The 23,227-nt window shown below is 40.3% G+C and overlaps 1 protein-coding gene and 1 pseudogene across 11 annotated transcripts in view; both read right to left on the bottom strand.

Moving 5' to 3' along the window:
- PIGU (phosphatidylinositol glycan anchor biosynthesis class U) overlaps positions 1–23,227 on the bottom strand; it is a 126,604-nt gene that overhangs the window by 76,137 nt on the left and 27,240 nt on the right. For all 11 annotated transcript variants that reach the window (XM_004272747.2, XM_033433533.2, XM_033433535.2 and 8 more), the window contains 2 exons: positions 20,451–20,560; positions 18,149–18,249 (listed from right to left, as the gene is read on the bottom strand). In XM_004272747.2, coding sequence (XP_004272795.1) covers positions 18,149–18,249; positions 20,451–20,560 — 211 coding nt within the window. The remainder of the gene's footprint in view (positions 1–18,148; positions 18,250–20,450; positions 20,561–23,227) is intronic.
- Positions 132–11,418, bottom strand: LOC125961371 (heat shock cognate 71 kDa protein-like; annotated as a pseudogene).

The raw sequence follows: 23,227 nt of genomic DNA, 5'->3' as shown, positions 1-23,227 counted from the left end.
CCTGGGTGGGTGGCAGAACTATAGGACAGAGGAGGAATGTAGATGAGGTGGAGCTATGGAAACTGGTTCAAGATAAGGAATTCAAGTAGAATGAGCAGAGACTGGGTCACAGACAGTGACCTGTACCAGAACTGGCAGTAGGACAGATAGGAATGTGGTCAAAAGGGCTGAGGTCTCCCAGGACACTCAGAAGAGGAAGTTGCACTAGGGCCTGAGAGCAAGCAAGACTATTGGGCAGGAGGAGGGGCTAGGGCCTGGCCCAGTGTTCTATACTCCTTGCCAAGTGTTCTTTCAACAGCACAGTCTTTCTCAGAGTAGTCCATCCACATCAGTGATGATGATGATGACAATTCTCTGAGCACATACTCTGTTCCAGCCACGACTATAAGCATTTTACATTAAGTCATTAGTCCTTCCAGTAACTCCATGGAGCGGATAAAATTACTATCCCCATTTCACAGATAAGTAAACTGAAGGACAGAGACTTTATTTGCTCAGGGTCACAAAACCAGTGAATGGTGATAGAATTTGAAACCAGACAGTCTCATTCCAGAGCCCCCAATCTGTAACTGCAGCACTATGCTACCTTATTGATTCTCAATCTATGGCTGTACCATAAAAATCACAATAAGCAGAGCAACTATTTGTTGAGCGGGTTTTGCTAAGGAATCATGCTAAGCATTCTGTGTTTCTTATTTATTCCTCTACTAATCCGTGAGGCAGATCTTATCTCTGGAATCAAACTGAAGCTCTAGAGGCTGTGTGATTTGCCTGAGGCTACAGCACAGGTAACTAGAACCAGCAGGTTTTGGGTTGATCTGACAAAACCCCAGGCTGCTTCGTCCTAGGGTCCTTGGGCCTTTGGGTCCTCTAAGACCCTCTTCATGGGTAAGGCCTCATTTATCGCAGAGGAACCTCATATAGAAGTGATGGGCTCATCAGAGCTCAGGTTCATCACTCTGCCATGTTCTTCCAGGGCTGGGCTCCAGGAAGAGAACCTCTCATTTTAACCTTCTCCCAGTTTTCTCCAGAAAACTCAGGAAGGGGCTTCCCTGGTGGCGCAGTGCTTAAGAATCTACCTGCCAATGCAGGGGACACGGGTTTGAGCCCCCTGGTCCAGAAAAATCCCACATGTCGCGGAGCAACTAAGCCCATGAGCCACAACTAAAGAGCCTGCGCTCTAGGGCCCACGTGTCACAACTACTGAGCCCATGTGCCAAAACTACTGAAGCCCGCGCACCGCACTTAAGAGTAGTCCCTGCTCATTGTAACTAGAGAAAGCCCGCACGCAGCAACGAAGACCCAATGCAGCCAAAAATAAATAAATTAAATAGATAAATTTAAAAAAAAAACAAAAAAAACAGAAAGCTCAGGAAGACCCTGTCAATTCTGAGGGATCTTTTATTTATTTTATTTTATACAGCACACTCTTATTAGTTATCTATTTTATACATATTAGTGTATATATGTCAATCCCAATCTCCCAATTCATCCCACCACCACTCCCCACCACCTGCTTTCCACCCTTGGTGTCCATACATTTGTTCTCTACATCTGTGTCTCTATTTCTGCCTTGCAAACCGGTTCATCTGTACCATTTTTCTAGGTTCCACATATATGTGTTAATATATGATATTTGTTTTTCTCTTTCTGACTTACTTCACTCTGAATGACAGTCTGTAAGTCCATCTACATCTCTACAAATGACCCAATTTTATTCCTTTTTATGGCAATATTCCATTGTATATATGTACCACACCTTCTTTATCCATTCATCTGTCGATGGGCATTTAAGTTGCTTCCATGACTTGCCTATTGTAAATAGTGCTGCAATGAACATTGGGGTGCATGTGTCTTGTTGAATTATATTTTTCTCTGGGTATATGCCCAGTAGTAGGATTGCTGGGTCATATGGTAATTCTGTTTTTAGTTTTTTAAGGAACCTCCATACTGTTCTCCACAGTGGCTGTATCAATTTACATTCCCACCAAGAGTGCAAGGGGGTTCCCTTTTCTGCACACCCTCTCCAGCATTTGTTGTTTGTAGATTTTCTGAAGATGCCCATTCTAACTGGTGTGAGGTGATACCTCATTGTAGCTTTGATTTGCATTTCTCTAATAATTAGTGATGTTGAGAAGCTTTTCATGTGCCTCTTGGCCATCTGTATGTCTTCCTTGGAGAAATGTCTATTTAGTTCTTCTGCCCATTTTCTGATTGGGTTGCTTGTTTTTTATATTGAGCTGCATGAGCTGTTTATATATTTTGGAGATTGATCCTTTGTCCGTTGCTTCGTTTGCAAATATTTTCTCCCATTCTGAGGGCTGTCTTTTCATCTTGTTTAGTTTCCTTTGCTATGCAAAAGCTTTTAAGCTTCATTAGGTCCCACTTGTTTATTTTTGTTTTTATTTCCATTACTCTAGGAGGTGGATCAAAAAAGATCTTGCTGTGATTTATGTCAAGTCAAAGAGTGTTCTTCCTATGTTTTCCTCTAAGAGTTTTATAAGTGTCCCGTCTTACATTTAGGTCTTTAATCCATTTTGAGTTTATTTTTGTGTATGGTGTTCTAATTTCATTCTTTTACATGTAGCTGTCCAGTTTTCCCAGCACCACTTATTGAAAAGACTGTCTTTTCTCCATTGTATATCCTTGCCTCCTTTGTCATAGATTAGTTGACCATAGGTGTGTGGGTTTATCTCTGGGCTTTCTATCCTGTTCCATTTGACGTATATTTCTGTTTTTGTGCCAGTACCATATTGTCTTGATTACTGTAGCTTTGTAGTAGAGTCTGAAGTCAGGGAGTGTGATTCCTCCAGCTCTGTTTTTTTCCCTCAGGATTGCTTTGGCTATTCAGGGTCTTCTGTGTCTCCATACAAATTTCAAGATTTTTTGTTCTAGTTCTGTAAAAACTGCCACTGGTAATTTGATAGGGATTGCATTGACTCTGTAGATTGCTTTGAGTAGTACAGTCATTTTCACAATATTGATTGTTCCAATCCAAGAACATGGTATATCTCTACATCTGTTTGTGTCATCTTTTTTTTTTTACGGTGCCAATTTTAAATACCGTTTTATTTGACATTGCATTTTCCACTTACAATACAGTGCTTGTAAAGTGCAGTGTTATTTCCTTTCCCTGTGCACATATTCCATGTTCAAGTATCAAGAATGCCGAGTTTATTACAGCAGCTCAACTTTAAAACTGCCATGGAATTTGCTACAAATTTGGGTCCTTCAATGTTTTGTGGAACAATGCTAAATCTATGCTAGGTTGGCTTAATCAACCTCTTCAATGGTGGGCCCAGAGGAGGCACCAGCAGATGAAGGAGCTCCACCACCAGGGAAGCCCCCGGGCATTCCTCCTGGCATTCCTCCTGAGCTCTGGTACAGCTTGGTAATGATGGGGTTGCAGACTTTTTCTAGCTCCTTCTGCTGATGTTCAAATTCTTTTTTCTCTGCAGTCTGGTTCTTATCAAGCCAGTTGATTATTTCATTACACTTATCAAGAATCTTCTGTTTGTCCTCATCATTAATCTTGCCTTGAAGTTTCTCATTGTCAACAGTAGCTTTCATGTTGAAAGCACAGGATTCAAGAGAATCCTTCAAAGACAACTCATCCCGCTGCTTCTCATCTTCAGCTTTGTACTTCTCTGCTTCCTGAACCATGCATTCAATGTCTTCCTTGCTCAAACAGCCCTTGTCATTAGTGATGGTAATCTTGTTCTCTTTTCCTGTGCTCTTATGCACAGCAGACATTGAGGATGCCATTGGCATCAATATCAAAAGTGACTTCAATCTGAGGAACACCACAGGGGGCAGGAGGTACGCCTGTGAGTTCAAACGTGCCAAGCAGGTTGTTATCCTTGGTCATGGCATGCTCACATTCATAAACCTGAATGAATACCGGGCTGGTTGTCCAAGTAGGTTGTGAAGGTCTGCGTCTGCTTGGTGGGAATGGTGGTGTTGCTCTTGAGGACAGTCATGACTCCACCAGCAGTTTCAATTCCAAGGGAAAGAGGAGTGACATCCAACAGCAGCAAGTCTTGAACATTTTCAGATTTGTCTCCAGATAAAATGGCTGCCTGGACAGCTGCACCATAAGCAACAGCCTCATCAGGGTTGATGCTCTTATTCAGTTCTTTCCCACTGAAGAAGTCCTGTAGAAGTTTCTGATTCTTGGGGATGCGGGTTGAACTACCCACCAGGACAATATCATGGATCTGAGAATTGTCTAGCTTGGCATCCTGAAGGGCTTTCTCCACAGGGTCCAGTGTGCCACGGAACAGGTCAGCATTCAGTTCTTCAAATCAGGCACAGGTAATTGAGGTATAGAAGTTGATTCCTTCATAAAGGGAATCAATCTCAATAGTGGCCTGGGTGCTGGAAGAGAAAGTGCACTTAGCATGCTCACAAGCAATACGAAGGCAACAGACAGCCTTCTTGTTCTCACTGATGCCCTTCTTGTGCTTGCACTTGAACTCTTCAATAAAATGGTTGACCATCCAGTTGTCAAAGTCTTCTCCACCTAAGTGGGTATCTCCAGCTGTAGACTTCACCTCAAAGATTCCATCCTCAGTAGTGAGGACTGACACATCAAAAGTGCCACCACCTAAATCAAAGATCAGCACATTTCTTTCTGCTCCAATCTTTTTGTCTAAGTCATAGGCAACAGCAGCAGCAGTTGGCTCGTTGATGATTCTAAGTACATTGAGCCCAGCAATAGTTCTAGCATCTTTGGTAGCCTGACGCTGAGAATCATTAAAGTAAGCAGGTACTGTGACAACAGCATTAGTAACAGTCTTCCCAAGGTAGGGCTTCTGCTATTTCCTTCATCTTTGTCAAAACCATGGATGACACCTCCTCTGGATAGAAACTTTTTGTCTCTCCCTTGTATTCTACTTGAACCTTAGGCCTGCCTGCATCATTCACCACTATAAAGGGCCAATGCTTCATATCAGGCTGGACAACAGATCATCAAATCTTCGTCCAATGAGGCGTTTGGCATCAAAACCCATGTTGGTGGGATTCTTGCAACTTGGTTCTTTGCAGCATCACCAATCAATCATTTGGTATCAGTAAAGGCGACATAGCTTGGGGTAGTTCGGTTCCCCTGATCACTGGCAATTATTTCCACCTTTCCGTGCTGGAAGGTACCCACACAAGAAAAGGTGGTGCAAGATCAATGCCAACTGCAGGTCCCTTAGACATGGCTGCTGAGCGCAGGCCCGGGTCCCCTGGAGGAGAAAACAGCAATCTGGAAAGCTGCTGCCGTGTTCAATGAGACCTGATTGTGTCTTCTTTGATTTCTTTCATCAGTGTCTTATAGTTTTCTGAGTACAGGTTTTTTACCTCCTTAGGTAGGTTTATTCCTAGGTATTTTATTCTTTTTGTTGCAACGGTGAATGGGATTGTTACCTTAATTTCTCTTTTTGATCTTTCGTTGTTAGTGTATAGGAATGCAAGAGATTTCTGTGCATTAATTTTGTATCCTGCGGCTTTACCAAATTCATTGATTAGCTCTAGTAGTTTTCTAGTGGCATCTTTAGGATTGTCTACGTATAGTATCATTTCATCTGAAACAGTGACAGTTTTAATTCTTCTTTTCCAATTTGTATTCCTCTTATTTCTTCTTCTTCTCTGATTGCCGTGGCTAGGACTTCCAAAACTATGTTGAATAAGAGTGGCTAGAGTGGACATCCTTGTCTTGTTCCTGATCTTAGAGGAAATGCTTTCAGTTTTTCATCATTGAGAATGATGTTTGCAGTGGGTTTGTCATATAAGGCCTTTATTATGCTGAGGTAGGTTCCCTCTATGCCCTTTCTGCAGAGTTTTTATCATAAATGGATGCTGAATTTTGTCAAAAGCTTTTTCTGCATCTATTGAGATGATCATATGGTTTTTATTCTTCAATTTGTTAATATGGTATATCACATTGATTGACTTGCATATATTGAAGAATCCTTGAATCTCTGGGATGAATCCCACTTGATCATGGTATATGATCCTTTTAATGTGCTGTTGGATTCTGTTTGCTAGTATTCTGTTGAAGATTTTGCATCTATATTCATCAGTGATATTGGTCTGAAATTTTCTTTTTTTGTAGTATCTTTGTCTGGTTTTGGTATCAGGGTGATGGTGGCCTCATAATATGAGTTTGGGAGTGTTCCTTCCTCTGCAATTTTTGGGAAGAGTTTAGAAGGATGGGTGTTAGCTCTTCTCTAAATGTTTGATAGAATTCACCTGTGAAGCCATCTGGTCCTGGACTTTTGTTTGTTGGAAGATTTTTAACCATAGTTTCAATTTCATTACTTGTGAGTGTTCTGTTCATATTTTCTATTTCTTCCTGATTCAGTCTTGGAAGGTGATAAGAATTTGTCCATTTCTTCCAGGTTGTCCATTTTATTGGCATAGAGTTGCTTGTAGTCGTCTCTTAGGATGCCTTTGTATTTCTGCTGTGTCTGTTGTAACTTCTCCTTTTTCATTTCTAATTTTATTGATTTGAGTCCTCTCCCTCTTTTTCTTGATGAGTCTGGCTAATGGTTTATCAATTTTGTTTCTCTTCTCAAAGAACCAGCTTTTAGTTTTATTGATCTTTGCTATTGTTTTGTTTCTATATCATTTATTTCTGCTCTGATCTTTATGATTTATTTCCTTCTGCTAACTTTGGGTTTTGTTTGTTCTTCTTTCTCTAGTTCCCTTAGGTGTAAGGTTAGATTGTTTATTTGAGATTTTTCTTGTTTCCTGAGGTAGGATTGTATTGCTATAAACTTCCCTCTTAGAACTGCTTTTGCTGCATCCCATAGGTTTTGAATTGTTGTGTTTTCGTTGTCATTTGTCTCTAGGTATTTTTTTATTTCCGCTTTGATTTCTTCAGTGATCTCTTGGTTATTTAGTACTGTGTTGTTTAGCCTCCATGTGTTTGTGTTTTTTATGGTTTTTTCCCTGTAATTTATTTCTAATAAACCATAGCGTTGTGGTTGGAAAATATGCTTGATATGATTTCAATTTTCTTAAATTTACTGAGGCTTGATTTGTGACCCAAAATGTGATGTATCCTGGAGAATGTTCCGTGTGCACTTGAGAAGAAAGTGTAATCTGCTGTTTTTGGATGGAATGTCCTATAAATATCAGTTAAATCTATCTCGTCTATTGTGTCATTTAAAGCTTGTGTTTCCTTATTAATTTTCTGTCTGAACGATCTGTCCATTGGTGTAAGTGAAGTGCTAAAGCCCCCCACTATTACGATAATTACAACAGTAACTATTGTGTTACTGTTGATTTCCTCTTTTATAGCTGTTAGCATTTGCCTTATGTATTGAGGTGCTCCTGTGTTGGGTGCATATATATTTATAATTGTTATATCTTCTTCTTGTATATTTTTTATAAATTTATTATTTATTTTTGGCTGTGTTGGGTCTTCATTACTGCATGCAGGCTTTCTCTAGCTGCAGTGAGCAGGGGTTACTCTTCCTTGCAGTGCACGGGCTTCTCACTGCAGTGGCTTCTCTTGTTGTGGAGCATGGGCTCTAGGTGCACGAGTCAGTAGTTGTGGCTCGCAGGCAATAGAGTGCAGGCTTAGTAGTTGTGGCTCACGGGCTTCACTGCTCTGTGGCACATGGGATCTTCCTGGACCAGGGTCTGAACCCGTGTCCCCTGCACTGGCAGGCATATTCCTAACCACTGCACCACCCGGTAAGCCCTTGTTCTTGGACTGATCCCTTGATCATTATGTAGTATCCTTCCTTGTCTCTTGTAACATTCTTTATTTTAAAGTCTATTCTATCTGATAAGAGTTTTGCCACTCCAGCTTTCTTTTGATTTCCACTTGCATGGAATATCTTTTTCCATCCCCTCACTTTCAGTCTGTATGTGTCCCTAGGTCTGAAGTGGGTCTCTTGTAGACAGCATATATATGGGTCTTGTTTTTGTATCCATTCAGCCAGCCTGTGTCTTCTGGTTGGAACATTTAATCCATTCACATTTAAGGTAATTATTGACATGTATGTTCCTGTTACCATTTTCTTAATTGTTTTGGGTTTGTTTCCATAGGCCCTTTTTTTTTTTTTTTGCGGTACATGGGCCTCTCCTGTTGTGGCCTCTCCTGTTGTGGAGCACAGGCTCCAGACGCGCAGGTTTAGCGGCCATGGCTCACGGGCCCATCTGCTCCGCGGCATGTGGGATCTTCCCGGACCGGGGCACGAACCCGTGTCCCCTGCATCGGCAGGCGGACTCTCAACCACTGCGCCACCAGGGAAGCCCTCTGTAGGCCCTTTTTCTTCTCTTGTGTTTCCCACTTACAGAAGTTCCTTTAGCATTTGTTGTAGAGTTGGTTTGGTGGTGAATTTCCTTAGCTTTTGCTTGTCTGTAAAGCTTTTGATTTCTCCATCAAATCTGAATGAAATCCTTGCTGGGTAGAGTATTCTTGTTTGTAGGTTCTTCCCTTTCATCACTTTAAATATATTGTGCCACTCCCTTCTGGCTTGTAGAATTTCTGCTGAGAAATCAGCTGTTAACCTTATGGGAGTTCCATTGTATGTTACTTGTCGTTTTTCCCTTGTTGCTTTTAATAATGTTTCTTTGTCTTTAATTTTTCTCAACTTGATTACTACGTGTCTCAGCGTATTTCTCCTTGGGTTTATCCTGCCTGGGACTCTCTGTACTTCCTGGACTTGGGTGGGTATTTCCTTTCCCATGTTAGGGAAGTTTTCGACTATAGTCTCTTCAAATATTCTCTCGGGTCCTTTCTCTCTCTGTTCTCCTTCTGGAACCCCTATAATGCGAATGTTGTTGTGTTTAATGTTGTCCCAGAGGTCTCTTAGGCTGTCTTCATTTCTTTTCAGTCTTTTTTCTTTATTCTGTTCCATAGCAGTGATTTCCACCATTTTGTCTTACAGGTCGCTTATCTGTTCTTCTGCCTCAGTTATTCTGCTATTGATTCCTTCTAGTGTGTTTTTCATTTCAGTTATTGTATTGTTCATCTCTGTTCTTTAATTCTTCTAGGTCTTTTTTAAAGATTTCTTGCATCTTCTGATCTTTACCTCCATTCTTTTCCCAAGGTTCTGGATCATCTCCACTATCATTATTCTGAACTCTTTTTCTGGAAGGTTGCCTATCTCCACTTCATCTAGTTGTTTTTCTGGGGTTTTATCTTCTTCCTTCATCTGGTACATAGTCCTTGGCCTTTTCACTTTGTCTATCTTTCTGTGAATGTGGTTTTCATTCCACAGGCTGCAGGATTGTAATTCTTCTTGCTTCTGCTGTCTGCCCTCTGGTGGATGAGGCTATCTAAGAGGCTTGTGCAAGCTTCCCGATGGGAGGGACTGGTGGTGGGTAGAGCTGGGTGTTGCTCTGGTGGGCAGAGTTCAGTAAAACTTTAATCTGCCTGTCTGCTGATGGGTGGGGCTGAGTTCCCTCCATGCTTGTTGTTTGGCCTGAGGCGACCCAGCACTGGTGCCTACAGGGTCTTCGGTGGAACTAATGGTGGACTCTGGGAGGGCTTACGCCAAGGATTACTTCCCTGAGCTTCTGCTGCCAGTGTCCCTGTCCCCATGGTGAGTCACAGCCGACCCTGCCTCTGCAGGAGACCCTCCAACACTAGCAGGTAGGTCTGGTTCAGTTTCCAGCGGGGTCACTGCTCCTTCCCCCTGGGTCCTGATGTGCACACTCTTTTGTGTGCCCTCCAAGAGTGGAGTCTCTATTTCCCCCAGTCCTGTCAAAGTCCTGCAATCAAATCCTGCTAGCCTTCAAAGTCTGATTCTCTGGGAATTCCTCCTCCCATTGCCAGACCCCCAGGTTGGGAAGCCTGACATGGGGCTCAGAACCTTCACTCCAGTGTGTGGACTTCTGTGCTATAATTGTTCTCCAGTTTGTGAGTCACCCACCCAGTGGTAATGGGATTTGATTTTATTGTGATTGCACCCCTCCTACCATCTCATTGTGGCTTCTCCTGTGTCATTGGACATGTGGTATCTTTTTTGGTGAGTTCCAGTGTTTTCCTGTCAATAATTGTTCAGCAGTTAGTTGTGATTCTGGTGTTCTCCCAAGAGGAAGTCCTGAGGGATCTTTTAATATTATCAAGAGTAACAATCAGCACCACCATTTACTGAGCATCTAGTTCATGCTCCCACACTATGCTAAGTGTTTCACATGCACCATCTCATTCATTTTTTTTCCTCCTCATCTCATTCATTCTTTACATTTACTCTATGCAGTAGGGACTGTTTCAGTCCCCATGTTATAGACAAGGAAACTGAGGTCCTAAACAGTTAAGTGACTTGCTTAAAGTGATAATGCCAGGAAGTGCTAGAACTAGAATTAGCTATCAGATCTGTGTCGACTGAAAAAAAAATGCACAACCTAAAAGTTGAGAGTTATGTTTTATGTGGCGGACAAAACTGAGGACTTAAGCCTGGGACACAGCATCTCAGATAGCTCTGAGAGACTGCTTCCAAAGACGTAAGAGAGGAGCCAAGATATATAGTAGTTTTTGCAACAAAGACCATGTAGTCGGAACATCAAAAGATTACTGTTAATTAGAGAAAACCAGGTATCTCAAGTTAAGGAATTTAGCGCTTTTCTATGTATGGGAAGATGCAAGCGTCTGGGCTCTCTGAAATCATTCCTTTGATATGCACCTCAGCTATCTGGGCCTGTGCTTTCTCATCCTGAGTCTCCTCAGGGTGCACCTTCGGGGGTGGCTGCAGTGGCTGACCTCTAGATGGGGAGCATCCTGTTTCTATCCTGAGTTCCCTCGGGGCTCATCATAGGGGCAGCTGTAATGTGATGGCTTGAGGGCTGTGACACATTTGTTTACTGATTTTGCAGGTAACATTTTTTCATTGACATCTGTCTGACATCACAGCAGCCTGAGCTCTTACTCTGAACCACCTCTGATAGTACTGATTCTTCTTTTTCCTTGGGAAGCAAGCCCTGTCACTCAGGTCTCTTTTGGTGGAATAAGGAGAATCGGAAGGGTCCTTGGGCGGCAAACCTCAAGAATTTCTAGTATGGAGCATCTCATTGTTGACAAACACCAACAGTGAATAAGCAGGAGTACCTATTAACACCAGTTTGTTTTCCTTTTGAAAGCCTAATGAAGATGACTTCAGAGGGATGGAGTATTTTAAGTAGCTCCTTCACCAAAGCCCCAACCTTTGAAGTAAAACCCAAGCTGCTCCACTAAACAAATCAATCTTGCCCACAGATTTGAGTTTCCTGGCCAATACCCCAACAAGGACATCACAATACAATGGCCTGGGCTTTCTCCTGGCCTGTGGCTCTCAGCGTGTCCCAGGCAACCCTGGGCTGCCACAAAGAAAGTCAAAGGAGGGCAAGTAGAAGGAGTCAAGGGGACAAAGCAAATGAGGCCACTCCCTTCTGTGGGGGCACCTGCTCCACGGAAGTCTGGGGAGAGAGGTACATAGTTTACTTCCACTGTCCCTATCTTCTTATCAATCAATTTATTTTAAATTATGTGCTCATTGAAGAAACTTTGGGAAAAAACAGATATGAGGAGGAAATAAAAATTACTAACTTACTCTGCAGAAACAAGTATTATTCTTTTGGAATCTATTTCTATTTGTGTTGTAGTTTTAACATAGTTGAGATTATACTTTATTAAAATATACAATTTTGTATTCAGCTTTTAAAAAATAAATGTATCCTCACATAATTTACAATTATTTTCAAATATCGTGTGCATGGGTAAACTGTATTTTCTTTAATTACATGGGCAAACCATGTTTTACTTAGCCATTCCTCTCTCTACTTTGAAGTATTTTCCAATTTTTCTAATCATTATAAATAATCCTGCAATTAATGACTTAGCATCATAAAGCTTGGTCTGTAATTCTGCACTACTTTAGGATAGGTTATCAAAATTAAAATTCATAAATCAAAAGAACAAACACTTGAACTACTGCCAAACTGCTTCCCAAGAGGGCTGTACTAATTTATAAGTCAACTTGCCATGTGGGAAAATGCCAGTTTGATAGCACTTTGCCAGAACTGAGAATTATCTTTTAAAATCTTTGCCAATTTGAAAGGGAATAAAAAACCACTTCTTTGTTATTTCAATTTGCTTTTATTAGTTATCTAAGGAGTTGAATATTTTTTCATAGTTTTTAGTCATTTAGATCCCTTCTTTTGTGAAATCTCCCAACTGTTTTCTTCTTTAAAGAGTGAATTATTCCTTCACAAATTTTATTAAATATCTAATTATGTGGTACAAATGTGATATATAGAAATATGACCTGCAGATTTTATAACTGAACTTTGTATATACTGCTAATAGGGATTACTAATATATTCAAAGAGAATAGTTCAGAGACCTAACTAAAATAGAATTCTTCAAATATTTTAACAGATTAGAAATGTTACTTGCGACGGTCTCTACTTACAGCTGCCAACAATGGAAAATAACTTAAGTGTCCAGCAAAAGGGAAGGCCTAGGACCCCATGACAAACATACCTGAGGAATGGAAGTGGAGGTGGGGTGGGGTGGGATGATAAAAGACTTTTATTTCTCATTTCATATGTTTGAATTTCTTTTATTTTTACCACGTACTTGAACTACTCCTAAAATTTTAAAAACTTAAATTTTGATGTAAAGAAATTAACAAATGTGACTAATGTCATTCATGATTCATACGAAACAAGTAATAAAATTAAAACAAAATTGTGCATACAATATTACAAAAATGTTCATAAAATTCATTTGACAGAAATCTAGAGTGACATAATAAAAAAATTTTTTTTCTGTGGAACCAAAACAATGTGGCTGCAAAGGAGTGACATATAACTTTTTTACATTTTTTCCCCCAAACAAAATCATTCCATTGACTTAAAGGGTCTTTTGAAAGATGTTCTTAAAATGGCATACTTTACATTTTTGTGTGAGACTTCTATTGTACACACCTCAGAGAGCATGTCTTTAGTCTTTCTACCTCTGTGCTCAGCTATTTTAAAGGTGACATTTCCAAAGGCCAGTGCTCAATCCCTTCTGCCAGGCTGCCTCATACAGTCCTTACTTTAATGGACACCAGGCACCTTCATAAATGAGTCTACCTGAGCTGGACACTCTGGAAACAGGAACTGAGGCAGGGGATGTTCACAGACAGCAAAGAGTCATTTCAAGTAACCTGATAATAAGTTAAACTAAATGACCTACAGAAAGACTAACTACAACCACTCCAAGAGAAGCAATGTCTTATGAAGACCTAAGTCATTCCCACGTGCCACCCTAGGAAAGGTAAGTAAACTCTAAGTAAAAGGTCCTATGTACAACTTTTGAGTCTTTATTTCCTCAGTGTGCAAATTATTCAGCAATAATGTAGGGAAATAAGAGCTCTCATACACTTCTTATCCGAGTACACATTGGTAAAACTCTTGAAGGCAATTTAGTGATAAATTTCAGAAATCCTAAAGAAGGTATACACGCAGTGACACAATAATTCTATTTCTAGGACTTTAGAGTAAGAAAATAATTGAACATGTGTGTGACAATTACTGTTAGAAATTACATTAGAAAATTAACTGTATGGGAATTCCCTGGCAGTCCAGTGGTTAAGACTCAGCACTTTCACTGCTGTGGCCCGGGTTTGATCCCTGGTTGGGGAGCTAAGATCCCAGAAGCCACATGATGAGGCCAAAAAAATTTTTAAATTAAAAAAAAGAAAGAAAATTATAGTATTATTTAAACAGCTGAAAACTGGGAAATTAACTAGATATTTAATAGAAGTTGGTTAAAGAATTTCTATTTATTCATCAAGACAACGGAACAGTAAGCAGCCATGAAAAATGACAGACTAAATGTTTACTGACATGTGGCAGACTGTATTTTTGTCCCCAATTCTTAACCCCTCCCTATGTCCAGGCTCTTTGCCATATAACTTTGCAGTGCCCCCCCATTGTGGACAGGATGGAAATACTCACACCTGAGATCACCCATGTTTTGTTTTGATCAATGTGATGTAAGCACATGTGATACAACCAGAACTTCAAAAGCTCAAGCCTGATTGGGCTTGCTCACAGTTGTGTCTCTGCCATCACTATAAGAAGAATATGCCTAAATTAGTCCCCTGGTCCATGAGGATGACAGACATGTGGTGAAGAGCCCAGCCTAGATGAGCCAACTACAGTCAGCTGCCAATGCATGAATGAGCCCCGATGAAACCAACAAACTGCCTAGCCACATTCAACCTAGATCAGCTGACACCTATCTGACTTACAGACACATGAGCTAAGTGAATGCGTATTGTTGTTTTAAGCCACTGAGTTTTGGAGTGGTTTGTCAAATAACATTTTTGTGATGACAGTTAACCGATACAATATTTAAAAGTGTAAAAGAAAAATGAGGGAAAAATCTGGAAATATATACCTCCAATGCTAATAGACTTCTAGTGAAAAATGGTAGATTAATCACATGTATATCATCTTTCCCTCCAATAACCTCACTAAAATGACAATAAAGCATTAAAAATAGTCTTAAATAACAAATTAACAGAAGAGACTATAGCAAAATAAATTTTAACATAATAGTGGAAACATTAAAAGCAGGAGGAAGAGGGATAAATGACTGAGCATTATGGAAGAAATTACAGCTCAATGGCCTGCAGAGAGGAATACCAATAAAAATCAGGCCAACTCACCCCATACAACTTCTGAGAGATCCAGCACCTTGAAGGTTATCAGATACTATGGCAGGTGGGGGTAAGTTACAGAGATGAGAATCAAGCTGAACGTTTGTATACAGACCAGACAGAACCCCAGGTCTCACCTCAACTATGTGCAGCCAGGTGACTATCCCTACATACCCCATCCTTCTAACATTCTTAAATAATAAGCAGACAGCCAAGGATCACCATAAATAAGAGAAAATCTACCCATATGAAAGACAGAGCCCAAGACAAACAGAAAAAAAGGCAGGGTAGGGGGAATCCAGGAAGACAAAGAGATTATGCTTAGAACAAATGGAAACTGAAAACAAAACCAAGAAAACTCAGAGAGATAAGAGAGGATATCATGGTGATAAAATAATAATGATGCTTCAAAGAAACAACTGGAGACCAAGAAAGAACTTAAATCAATAGAAAATAAAACACACAAATTAGATCAATCCAAAAAGTCCAATATCCAATAGACACCCCAAATGAGAGGACAGAGAAAACAGAGAGGAGAGAGAATTTGAAAAACAGTACTGGAATATCTTCTAGAACTAAAGGACACTAGTCTCTATTTTGAAAGGGCCTACCAAGTACCCAGTAATGAATGAAAAAAAGAACCAAGTAGACATAGCATCATGAAATTTCAAAATACTGAGGATAAAAAGAAGATCTTAAATCTTTCAAAGAAAAAATTAGGTTACGTATAATGGCTTCAAACTGTCCAACAGCAACCGGGATGCTAGAACACAGTGAAGCAATGCCTTCAAAATTCTGAAGGAAAATTTTTTCCAGTCTAGAATTCTATACCTTGCCCCAACTATTAATCTGGTGCTAAGTTAGAAAAACACATTTTTTCATGTGTGGAATGATTCAAAATACATATCTCACACACCCTTTCTTAGAAAACTACTAGAGGAAGTACTTTAGCAAAACCGAGGAAAAAAATCAGTAAACGAAAAAAGGAATCTAGGAAAGGGATACAATACAAGAGAATTATAAGGAAAAGTTCCACTATGACAGCTTTGCATCAAGACCAGACAACAACCAGGACAGACTGGTACAGGATGAAAGATGTGTGAGGCAGATCTCCAGAAAAATAATGGAACCAATAAACTATTTGATGTACTTAACATTTTTTTTAAAAACTACAGACCTACTTTGTTTTACTGTACTTTGCAGATACTGTGTTTTTTACAAATTGAAGGTCTGTGGCAACCCTGCATTAAGTAAGTCTATCAGAGCCATTTTTCCAACAGCATTTGCTCACTTTGTGTCTCTGTGTCATGTTCTGGTAATTCTTGCAATATTTCAAAATTTTTCATTATTATTATGTTTGTTACGGTGATCTGTGATCAGTGATCTTTGATGTTACTCTTTTAATTGTTTGGGGGCACCACATGCCCATAATATGGCAAACAACTGATAAGTGTTGTCTGTGTTCTGACTATTTCACAGACTAGCTGTTCCCCCACCTCTCTCCCTCTCCTCAGGCCTCCCTATTCCTTCCTAATATTAAAATTAGGCCAATTAATAACCATACAATGGCCTCTGAGTGTTCAAGTTAAAGGAAGTGTTGCATACTTCTCACTTTAAATCAAAAGCTAGAAATAGGGTTTCCCTGGTGGCACAGTAGTTAAGAATCTGCCTGCCAATGCAGAGGACACAGGTTTGAGCCCTGGTTCAGGAAGATCCCACATGCCGCGGAGCAACTAAGGCCATGTGCCACAACTACCGAGCCTGCGCTCTAGAGCCCACAAGCCACAACTACTGAAGCCCGCGTGCCACAACTACTGAAGCCCGTGCGCCTAGAGCCCATGCTCTGCAACAAGAGAAGCCACTTCAATGAAAAGGCTGCACACCACAACTAGAGAAAGCCCACGCGCAGCAATGAAGACCCAATGCAGCCAAAAATAATAAATAAATAAAAGGAAAAAAAAAGCTAGAAATAATTAAGCTTAGTGAGGAAGGCATCTCGAAAGCTGGGATAGGATGAAAGCTAGGCCTCTTGCACCAAACAGTTAGCCAAGTGGTAATGCAAATGTAAAGTTCTTGAAGGAAATTAAAAGTGCTACTCCAGTGAACACATGAATGATAAGAAAGCAAAACAGCCTTATTGCTGATATGGAGAAAGTCCAAGTGGTCTGGAGAGAAGATCAAACCTGCCACAACACTCCCTTAAGCCAAAGCCTCATCCAGAGTAAGGCCCTAACTTTCTTCAATTTTATGAAGGCTGAGAGAGGTGAGGAAGCTATAGAAGAAAAGTTTGAAGCTAGGAGAGATTAGTTCATGAGGTTCAAGGAGAGAAGCCTGTCTCCGGACCATAAAAGTGCAAGGTGAAGTCGCAAGGGCTGATGTAGAAGCTGCAGCAAGTTATCCAGAAGATCTACCTAAGACAATTAATGAAGGTGGCTACACTAAACAACAGATTTTCAATGTAGACGAAACAGCCTTATTTCAGAAGAAGATGCCATCTAGGACTTTCATAGCTAGAAAAGAGAAGTCAATGCCTGGCTTCAAAGCTTCAAAGGATGGGCTGATTCTCTTATTAGGGGCTAAATTTTTTTATTAATAAAGTATGTTTAAATTAAGCTATGTACATTTTTTTAGACATAATGCTATTGCATACTTAACAGAATATAGTATAGTGTAGACATAACTTTTATCTGTGCTGGGAATCCAAAAAATTCGTGTGACTCACTTTATTGCAATATTTGCTTTATTGCTGTGATCTGGAACCAAACCCACAATATCTCTTAGGTATGCCTGTATTGTTAGGCACTTGAAAGATCTAGCAGAGCAATTGAGGGGAAAAAAGTGATTGGTACAGAAAGATAAAGCAAAACAAAAACAAAAACAAGCAAAAACCCCACAATTACTAATCCCAGAAAAAATAAAAGGTTGTACAAGAAAGAAAAAACAACCATAGTTATTACTTTTCCCAGCAGTGAATAATACATATACTGTCATAAAATATAGGTACCAACTACTGATTTAATCAAAGCTGTGACATAACTTCTCTAGGAAAACCAGGTAGAAGGGAAGTGAAGATATTGGTAAAAGAAAGCTAAATCTTTATCTCCCATAATAAGAATACAATAGATAATGTCTAAAATTTATAATTCATGAAACAGCAATACGAGGTCTTATTTGGAAATATGGAAATAAATACTAGCAAAAAAATAAAGTAGTTCCATCAAAGAAGTTGAACTAGGGATGGGAAGAAAGGGGCAGAACACTGCTATTCTCATTGTAAGCCTTTTAGAAGTTTTTGTTTTTTGTTTAAACTATGTTAACAGTGACTCTCTGAGTGGCAGAATTTCAGGATGTTTTAATTAATTTTTTTCTCTTGGCTTATCTAAATTTTCTATAAAATTACTTGTGTAATTTAAAAAAATGTTTTTAAGTGTTTTTTTTTTTTTTTTAATCCACAGCATAAGTGTTACAAAAGCCTGCACAAATTAGGGACTGAACTTCCTTTGGGGCCTTACCTTTTATCGTGGTCAAAATGAAGAAAGCAATGAGGGTGTTGTTGATGGCGCAGGTAGACTTGGCAACACAAGACAAGACCGTGTAGGGATTTAAGAGATAGCTGGGGAAAAACACACATATTTGGCATTAGTAATCCTGGTCAAAGGACCAGGGAGTCCTGGCCACCATAGCCAGGAAGTTCAAGAGGTTTACTAAAACCATACTCAAGGGAAGGCAACTTCTTAGAAATAAGTTTTCCTAAGTAAAAGAGGATGGAGTGGGGTGGTGGCCAGTGAGTAAAAGGCACTGAACATTCACTGCCTATTCTGTGCTATGTGTTATATGGAAAACCATCATATTTCATCATCACGGATCCTGTAAACCAGCAATAACATCATTCCCATTTTGCAGGTGAGGAAACTGAGACTCAGTGGTTAAGTAGCCTAAGGTTTTACAAGCTAATAAATACATTCAAAATCAGGTCTTTCTGGCAATAAACCTATATTTTTTATTACTTCAGGTTTCAAAAATGATAAAAATTCTACCAATTCCCACAGAGCCCTATATTTTAGGAATGGCTACAGTTATCTCTGAAAACCAGGAAAGTACTGTTTCCTCAATCAGGTTCCTAAGCTCTGACATAGGCTACCCCATTCAAGAGGTGAGAGCAGCTTAAGTTTAGTTCTCTTGGCAGCCAAGCTATATCCACCAGGCCAGACCCAAAGGACAGAATAAGTAATTGCTGAATTCAGTAAGCTAGTGGCCATTGAACTTCACAGGACAACCTGAACTTTCACTGGGAGGGAATTAAACTGAAACAGTCTTTTCCTGAGGTGGGAAGGAATGGACTGAAAAAATAAATTTGAAATGCTGAATAGGGAAATCTTATACAGTCATAACTGTGTTTTTATTTATGTTTACCCTGCTTCCACAAAAGATTTGAGGCAGCTCAAATGAGAACAGATAATAAAAAGTGAGAGCAAAATTAAAATACAAATAAAGAATCAAGACCAGGGAAAGCATAAATAAAAGGAAAAAGTAAAGGCTAGGGAAAGAAGAACAAATGGGTCTTCTACAACACTGTAGTAATCAGCTTTAAATCTGGCTCTGAGTTTCCTGGCAGACAAAGTGAAAAGGGAGACCAGTTACATAATTCTGATTATCAGATAGGAAGAAACATACCAGTGTCTCAGGGAGAGATTATAATTATTATGCGCAAATAAAGACCTTAAATCCAATACCTCTCAGAGCTGTAAGATTAGCAGTTCTAAAGCTAAAGGCCCAGAAATTGTTGATTTTTTTTTCAGCAATTAGATAGGCTTGTTCTACAACCTTTAAAGAAATGGCTGCTGCTATTACAAAACTACCCCCTGGAGACATAGGAGTCCATGAGGGATTCATAATGTTGCCAAACCTCTAGTTCTATTAGGTAGTTTCCACCAATATTTATAAAATACATAGATATGAGCCGATACCTCAAATGTGTTTGGTGGGAGGAGAAAAAAAGCCATTTCTAAATAGCAGGTGATGTTCAAGAAGCAGCTACGCAGCCACCTATCTGGAATACTGAATAGAAGAGTCACACACAAGGCAAAGGGTTGAACAAACTGTCCTCATAAGGCCCCTTCTAAATGTGAAGCTCTAAGGTCATGTTTTTCCATGAGGAAACTTGTCTGCCTTGTTTTACTGTGTATCCTTAGGAACTAGTATATTATTAACATTTACTATTAGTTGACTGAATAATTATTCCCATTTGCCTATCTCAGGAATATAAACAGGAATAACCTGAAAGAATTAAAGTTATAGGCAGCACTGGTACTCCTAAAGAATTCTTTCATAGAGTCTCAGTAAGTTCCACTCTCTCATACTGGTCATCCAGCTGGGATGGGTCTGTTTGGTACTTTACTTCAGTTTTCTGAACTACAAATGGGGGACTAAATTGTATGTGAAACATAGGAGTTGCTTGAAATAACTGCTGCATAAAGATCAGAATTTTATGCAATCCATATATCACAATTGGAAAACCTTTTTTTTTTTAGAAACACTGGTTACAAGGAGGCTGGAGCCAGATCAGCATCGAGTGAAAAAGCATTTGTGAAGGGTCGATTGTGCATGTGCTTGTGTGAGGCTTTGTCCCAACAGAGACAGGATGGCTCTGTCTCTTTTCCTGGCCAGAACCCCAGTTGTGCAACAGAAATATAGCAAATACTTGATGACTAAGACTGCAAATCTCCAAAAATACAACAAACAACATGAGAAAGTCTCATCAGATTTTCCTCACATTCATTGGCACTGAGCCCTGTTTTGTCAGAGAATACTTACAAGAGGGCCACTTTCAGAGGGATGTAACGCATTTCCATAGGGGTTCGGATGAGTTCGGCCACATCTGGGGCATACTGGTCTAGTTCTAGGAGGAGTTTCTGCTTTTTAAACTGGAAAAAAATGACAAAACACATGAAACAAATAACTTCCCATTGCTTTTAGGATGAAGACAAAAGTTCTTCCATGGCCCACATGGCCTGTCTGACCTGGCCCTACCTCTCCAGGGTCATTTCACGCTCACTCCCCACACCTCTCACTTTCTGGGTTCAAGCACCATGAACATGCCACTGCCCTCCTGCTCCCAGTTCTTTGCATTTAACCTAGAACAAACAACCTCTTCTTCTCTTTCCCTAGTTAACTCCCACATAAGCTTTAGATCTTAGTTAAATTGTCACTTCCTCAGGAAGGCACACTCACTGCCCTGACTGTAAAAATCTCATAACACTGTTCACAGTTAGAACTTTTTTATTTATTTATGTGACTATCTTTCTCCTTCACTATACTATAAGTTCCATGAGGGCAGAGACCATGTTTATTTGCGAATACCTGGCACAGTGAGCAAACAATAAATATCTGTTGAATGGCTAAATGAATGATTGAATGGCAAAGCAGCTTTTAGTCATTTTTAAGAGTTATCATCAGCGGCCTAAGGATTCCAAAGTTCCATCAAAGCGAAATATTTTCACGCAAAGTGAAACGATCCCCTGAATGTCACAGTGTCCTGGGTTTTCTTCTGAGCGCTCCTGTTTCAAGTTTTTGACTTTCACAGAGGAAGTGGGAAATGACCATGATGAAGAGAAGGAGGAGGAAGGCTGGGTGTGGCTGGGCAGCCGGATAGTTTACAGGGAGTGAGATGGGGGTGGAAAGCTCTTGCCTTCCCCTGTGCGTGTCCCAACAAGCTCATGGGTGTGTTCCAGATTGAAAGAAAGTTAGGCAACCCTATAAGCAAACATGGGTCACACTACAGATAGAAAAAGCCTCTGAACCCCAAATGGGTAGCCCTGCTGATTTAATGATCTTAGATAGTATAAAATCAATGCCACAACCTATTATAAAACAGAGTAATTCAGAGAAGCCAAAGTAGTGTGTGATTAAAGATTTAAGGATGAAAACACAGATGGCAACAGAATACTGCATTACACCATTTACATAAAGTTAAAAGCATGCAAAATAACACTATATGTTACTTAGGTATATTTACAAATGCACAAAAAATTAAGGCCATGTGTGGGAACGATAAACACTAAATTCAGAACAGTGGTAACTAGAGAGAAGGAGTAAGGAGACGAAAGTATCAGAGAGAGGCAACTCTATGTAAAGTATTTTATTTTTTAAGCTGAAATAGGTTCACAGTATGTATTATTCTTTATATATTTTTGCATGTCTTAGATATTTTGGATATTTAAATTTTTAAACTAAAAAAAAATTTTTAAGAGCCATCTTTCAGTTCAAAAGAAAATCCCAGGATAATCATAGAAATACAGGTAACCACAGATTTCTTGCAGAGGTTTAGGTAGAGGCTTAATCAAAAAACCTGAACAGGGCTTCCCTGGTGGCGCAGTAGTTGAGAGTCCGCCTGCCGATGCAGGGGACATGGGTTCGTGCCCCGATCCGGGAAGATCCCACATGCCGCAGAGCAGCTGGGCCCATGAGCCATGGCCGCTGAGCCTGCGCGTCCGGAGCCTGTGCTCCGCAATGGGAGAGGTCACAACAGTGAGAGGCCCGCGTACCGCAAAAAAAAAAAACCTGAACTTCAAAAACCTCCCTTTGATCATCTCTGGGAGTCCAAGTTAAACGGTGGGAATTATCATCAGTAAGATTTATGCTGCCATTCACAGCTGGGGTTATTTAATTAAAAGGGAAAAATATAAACTAAGGTGTTTTTATCAGAGAGAAGGGGGCTGGCTTAGCAAACAAAGCAGTCAATGAGGACAGCTGCAGCAGTGGTGGAAGGATGGAGGCCCCACTAGCTAAGGGTTCTAGAGTTCTACTGCAAAAAGAAGGCCACCTGGAGGGTGTGAGAGCCACAAAGAAGGCTGTTAAAAGGAAACAGGGAGTTCACCCAGTAGCAGCCAGAGAGACAGATGGGAATACAGGCCCATTCCCCAGGCTGGAAGCCAGCCAGCAGGACTACAGTAAGAGATGCAGGCAGTTAAACAGGGATGTGTAGGCCCTGGGCAAAGGTGACACTGTGCCAACAAGGAAATAAAACTTCCTTGTAACCCCAATCTTCCAAAATACTTTAAAACAGAAAGATTTTATGAAAGGAGAGTCTCCACGAGAGAAGGGCAGTCAGGTCAGCAGTCCCCAGATTCGATGCTACCTTTCTTTTTGTCTCCCCCAATCTCACCAGCACAGGTACCATTATGCCTGGCCTTAGAACTCAATATTGACTCAGATCCCCTAAGCACAGAAAAAATCCCTTTAAAACATCCCCATGCATCCAGTTAGAGACAGGAAAGTGGCTAAAAATCTAAGGAAAATTAAACACACACACACCAAGAAAATATTAGAAGTATAAAAATAAATGAGGGGCGTCCCTGGTGGTGCAGTGGTTAAGAATCCGCCTGCCAGTGCTGGGGACACGGGTTCGAGCCCTGGTCTGGGAAGATTCCACATGCCCACAGAGCAATTAAGCCCGTGCGCCACAACTACTGAGCCTGCACTCTAGAGCCCGCGAGCCACAACTACTGAAGCCTGCACGGCACAACTACTGAAGCCCGCGAGCCTAGAGCCCATGCTCCGCAACAAGGGGATCCACCACAATGAAAAGCCCG

The sequence above is a fragment of the Orcinus orca genome, chromosome 16 (assembly GCF_937001465.1).
Source record: "Orcinus orca chromosome 16, mOrcOrc1.1, whole genome shotgun sequence".
NCBI classification, from domain to species: domain Eukaryota; kingdom Metazoa; phylum Chordata; class Mammalia; order Artiodactyla; family Delphinidae; genus Orcinus; species Orcinus orca.
This window is presented reverse-complemented; position numbering and strand designations above follow the sequence as displayed.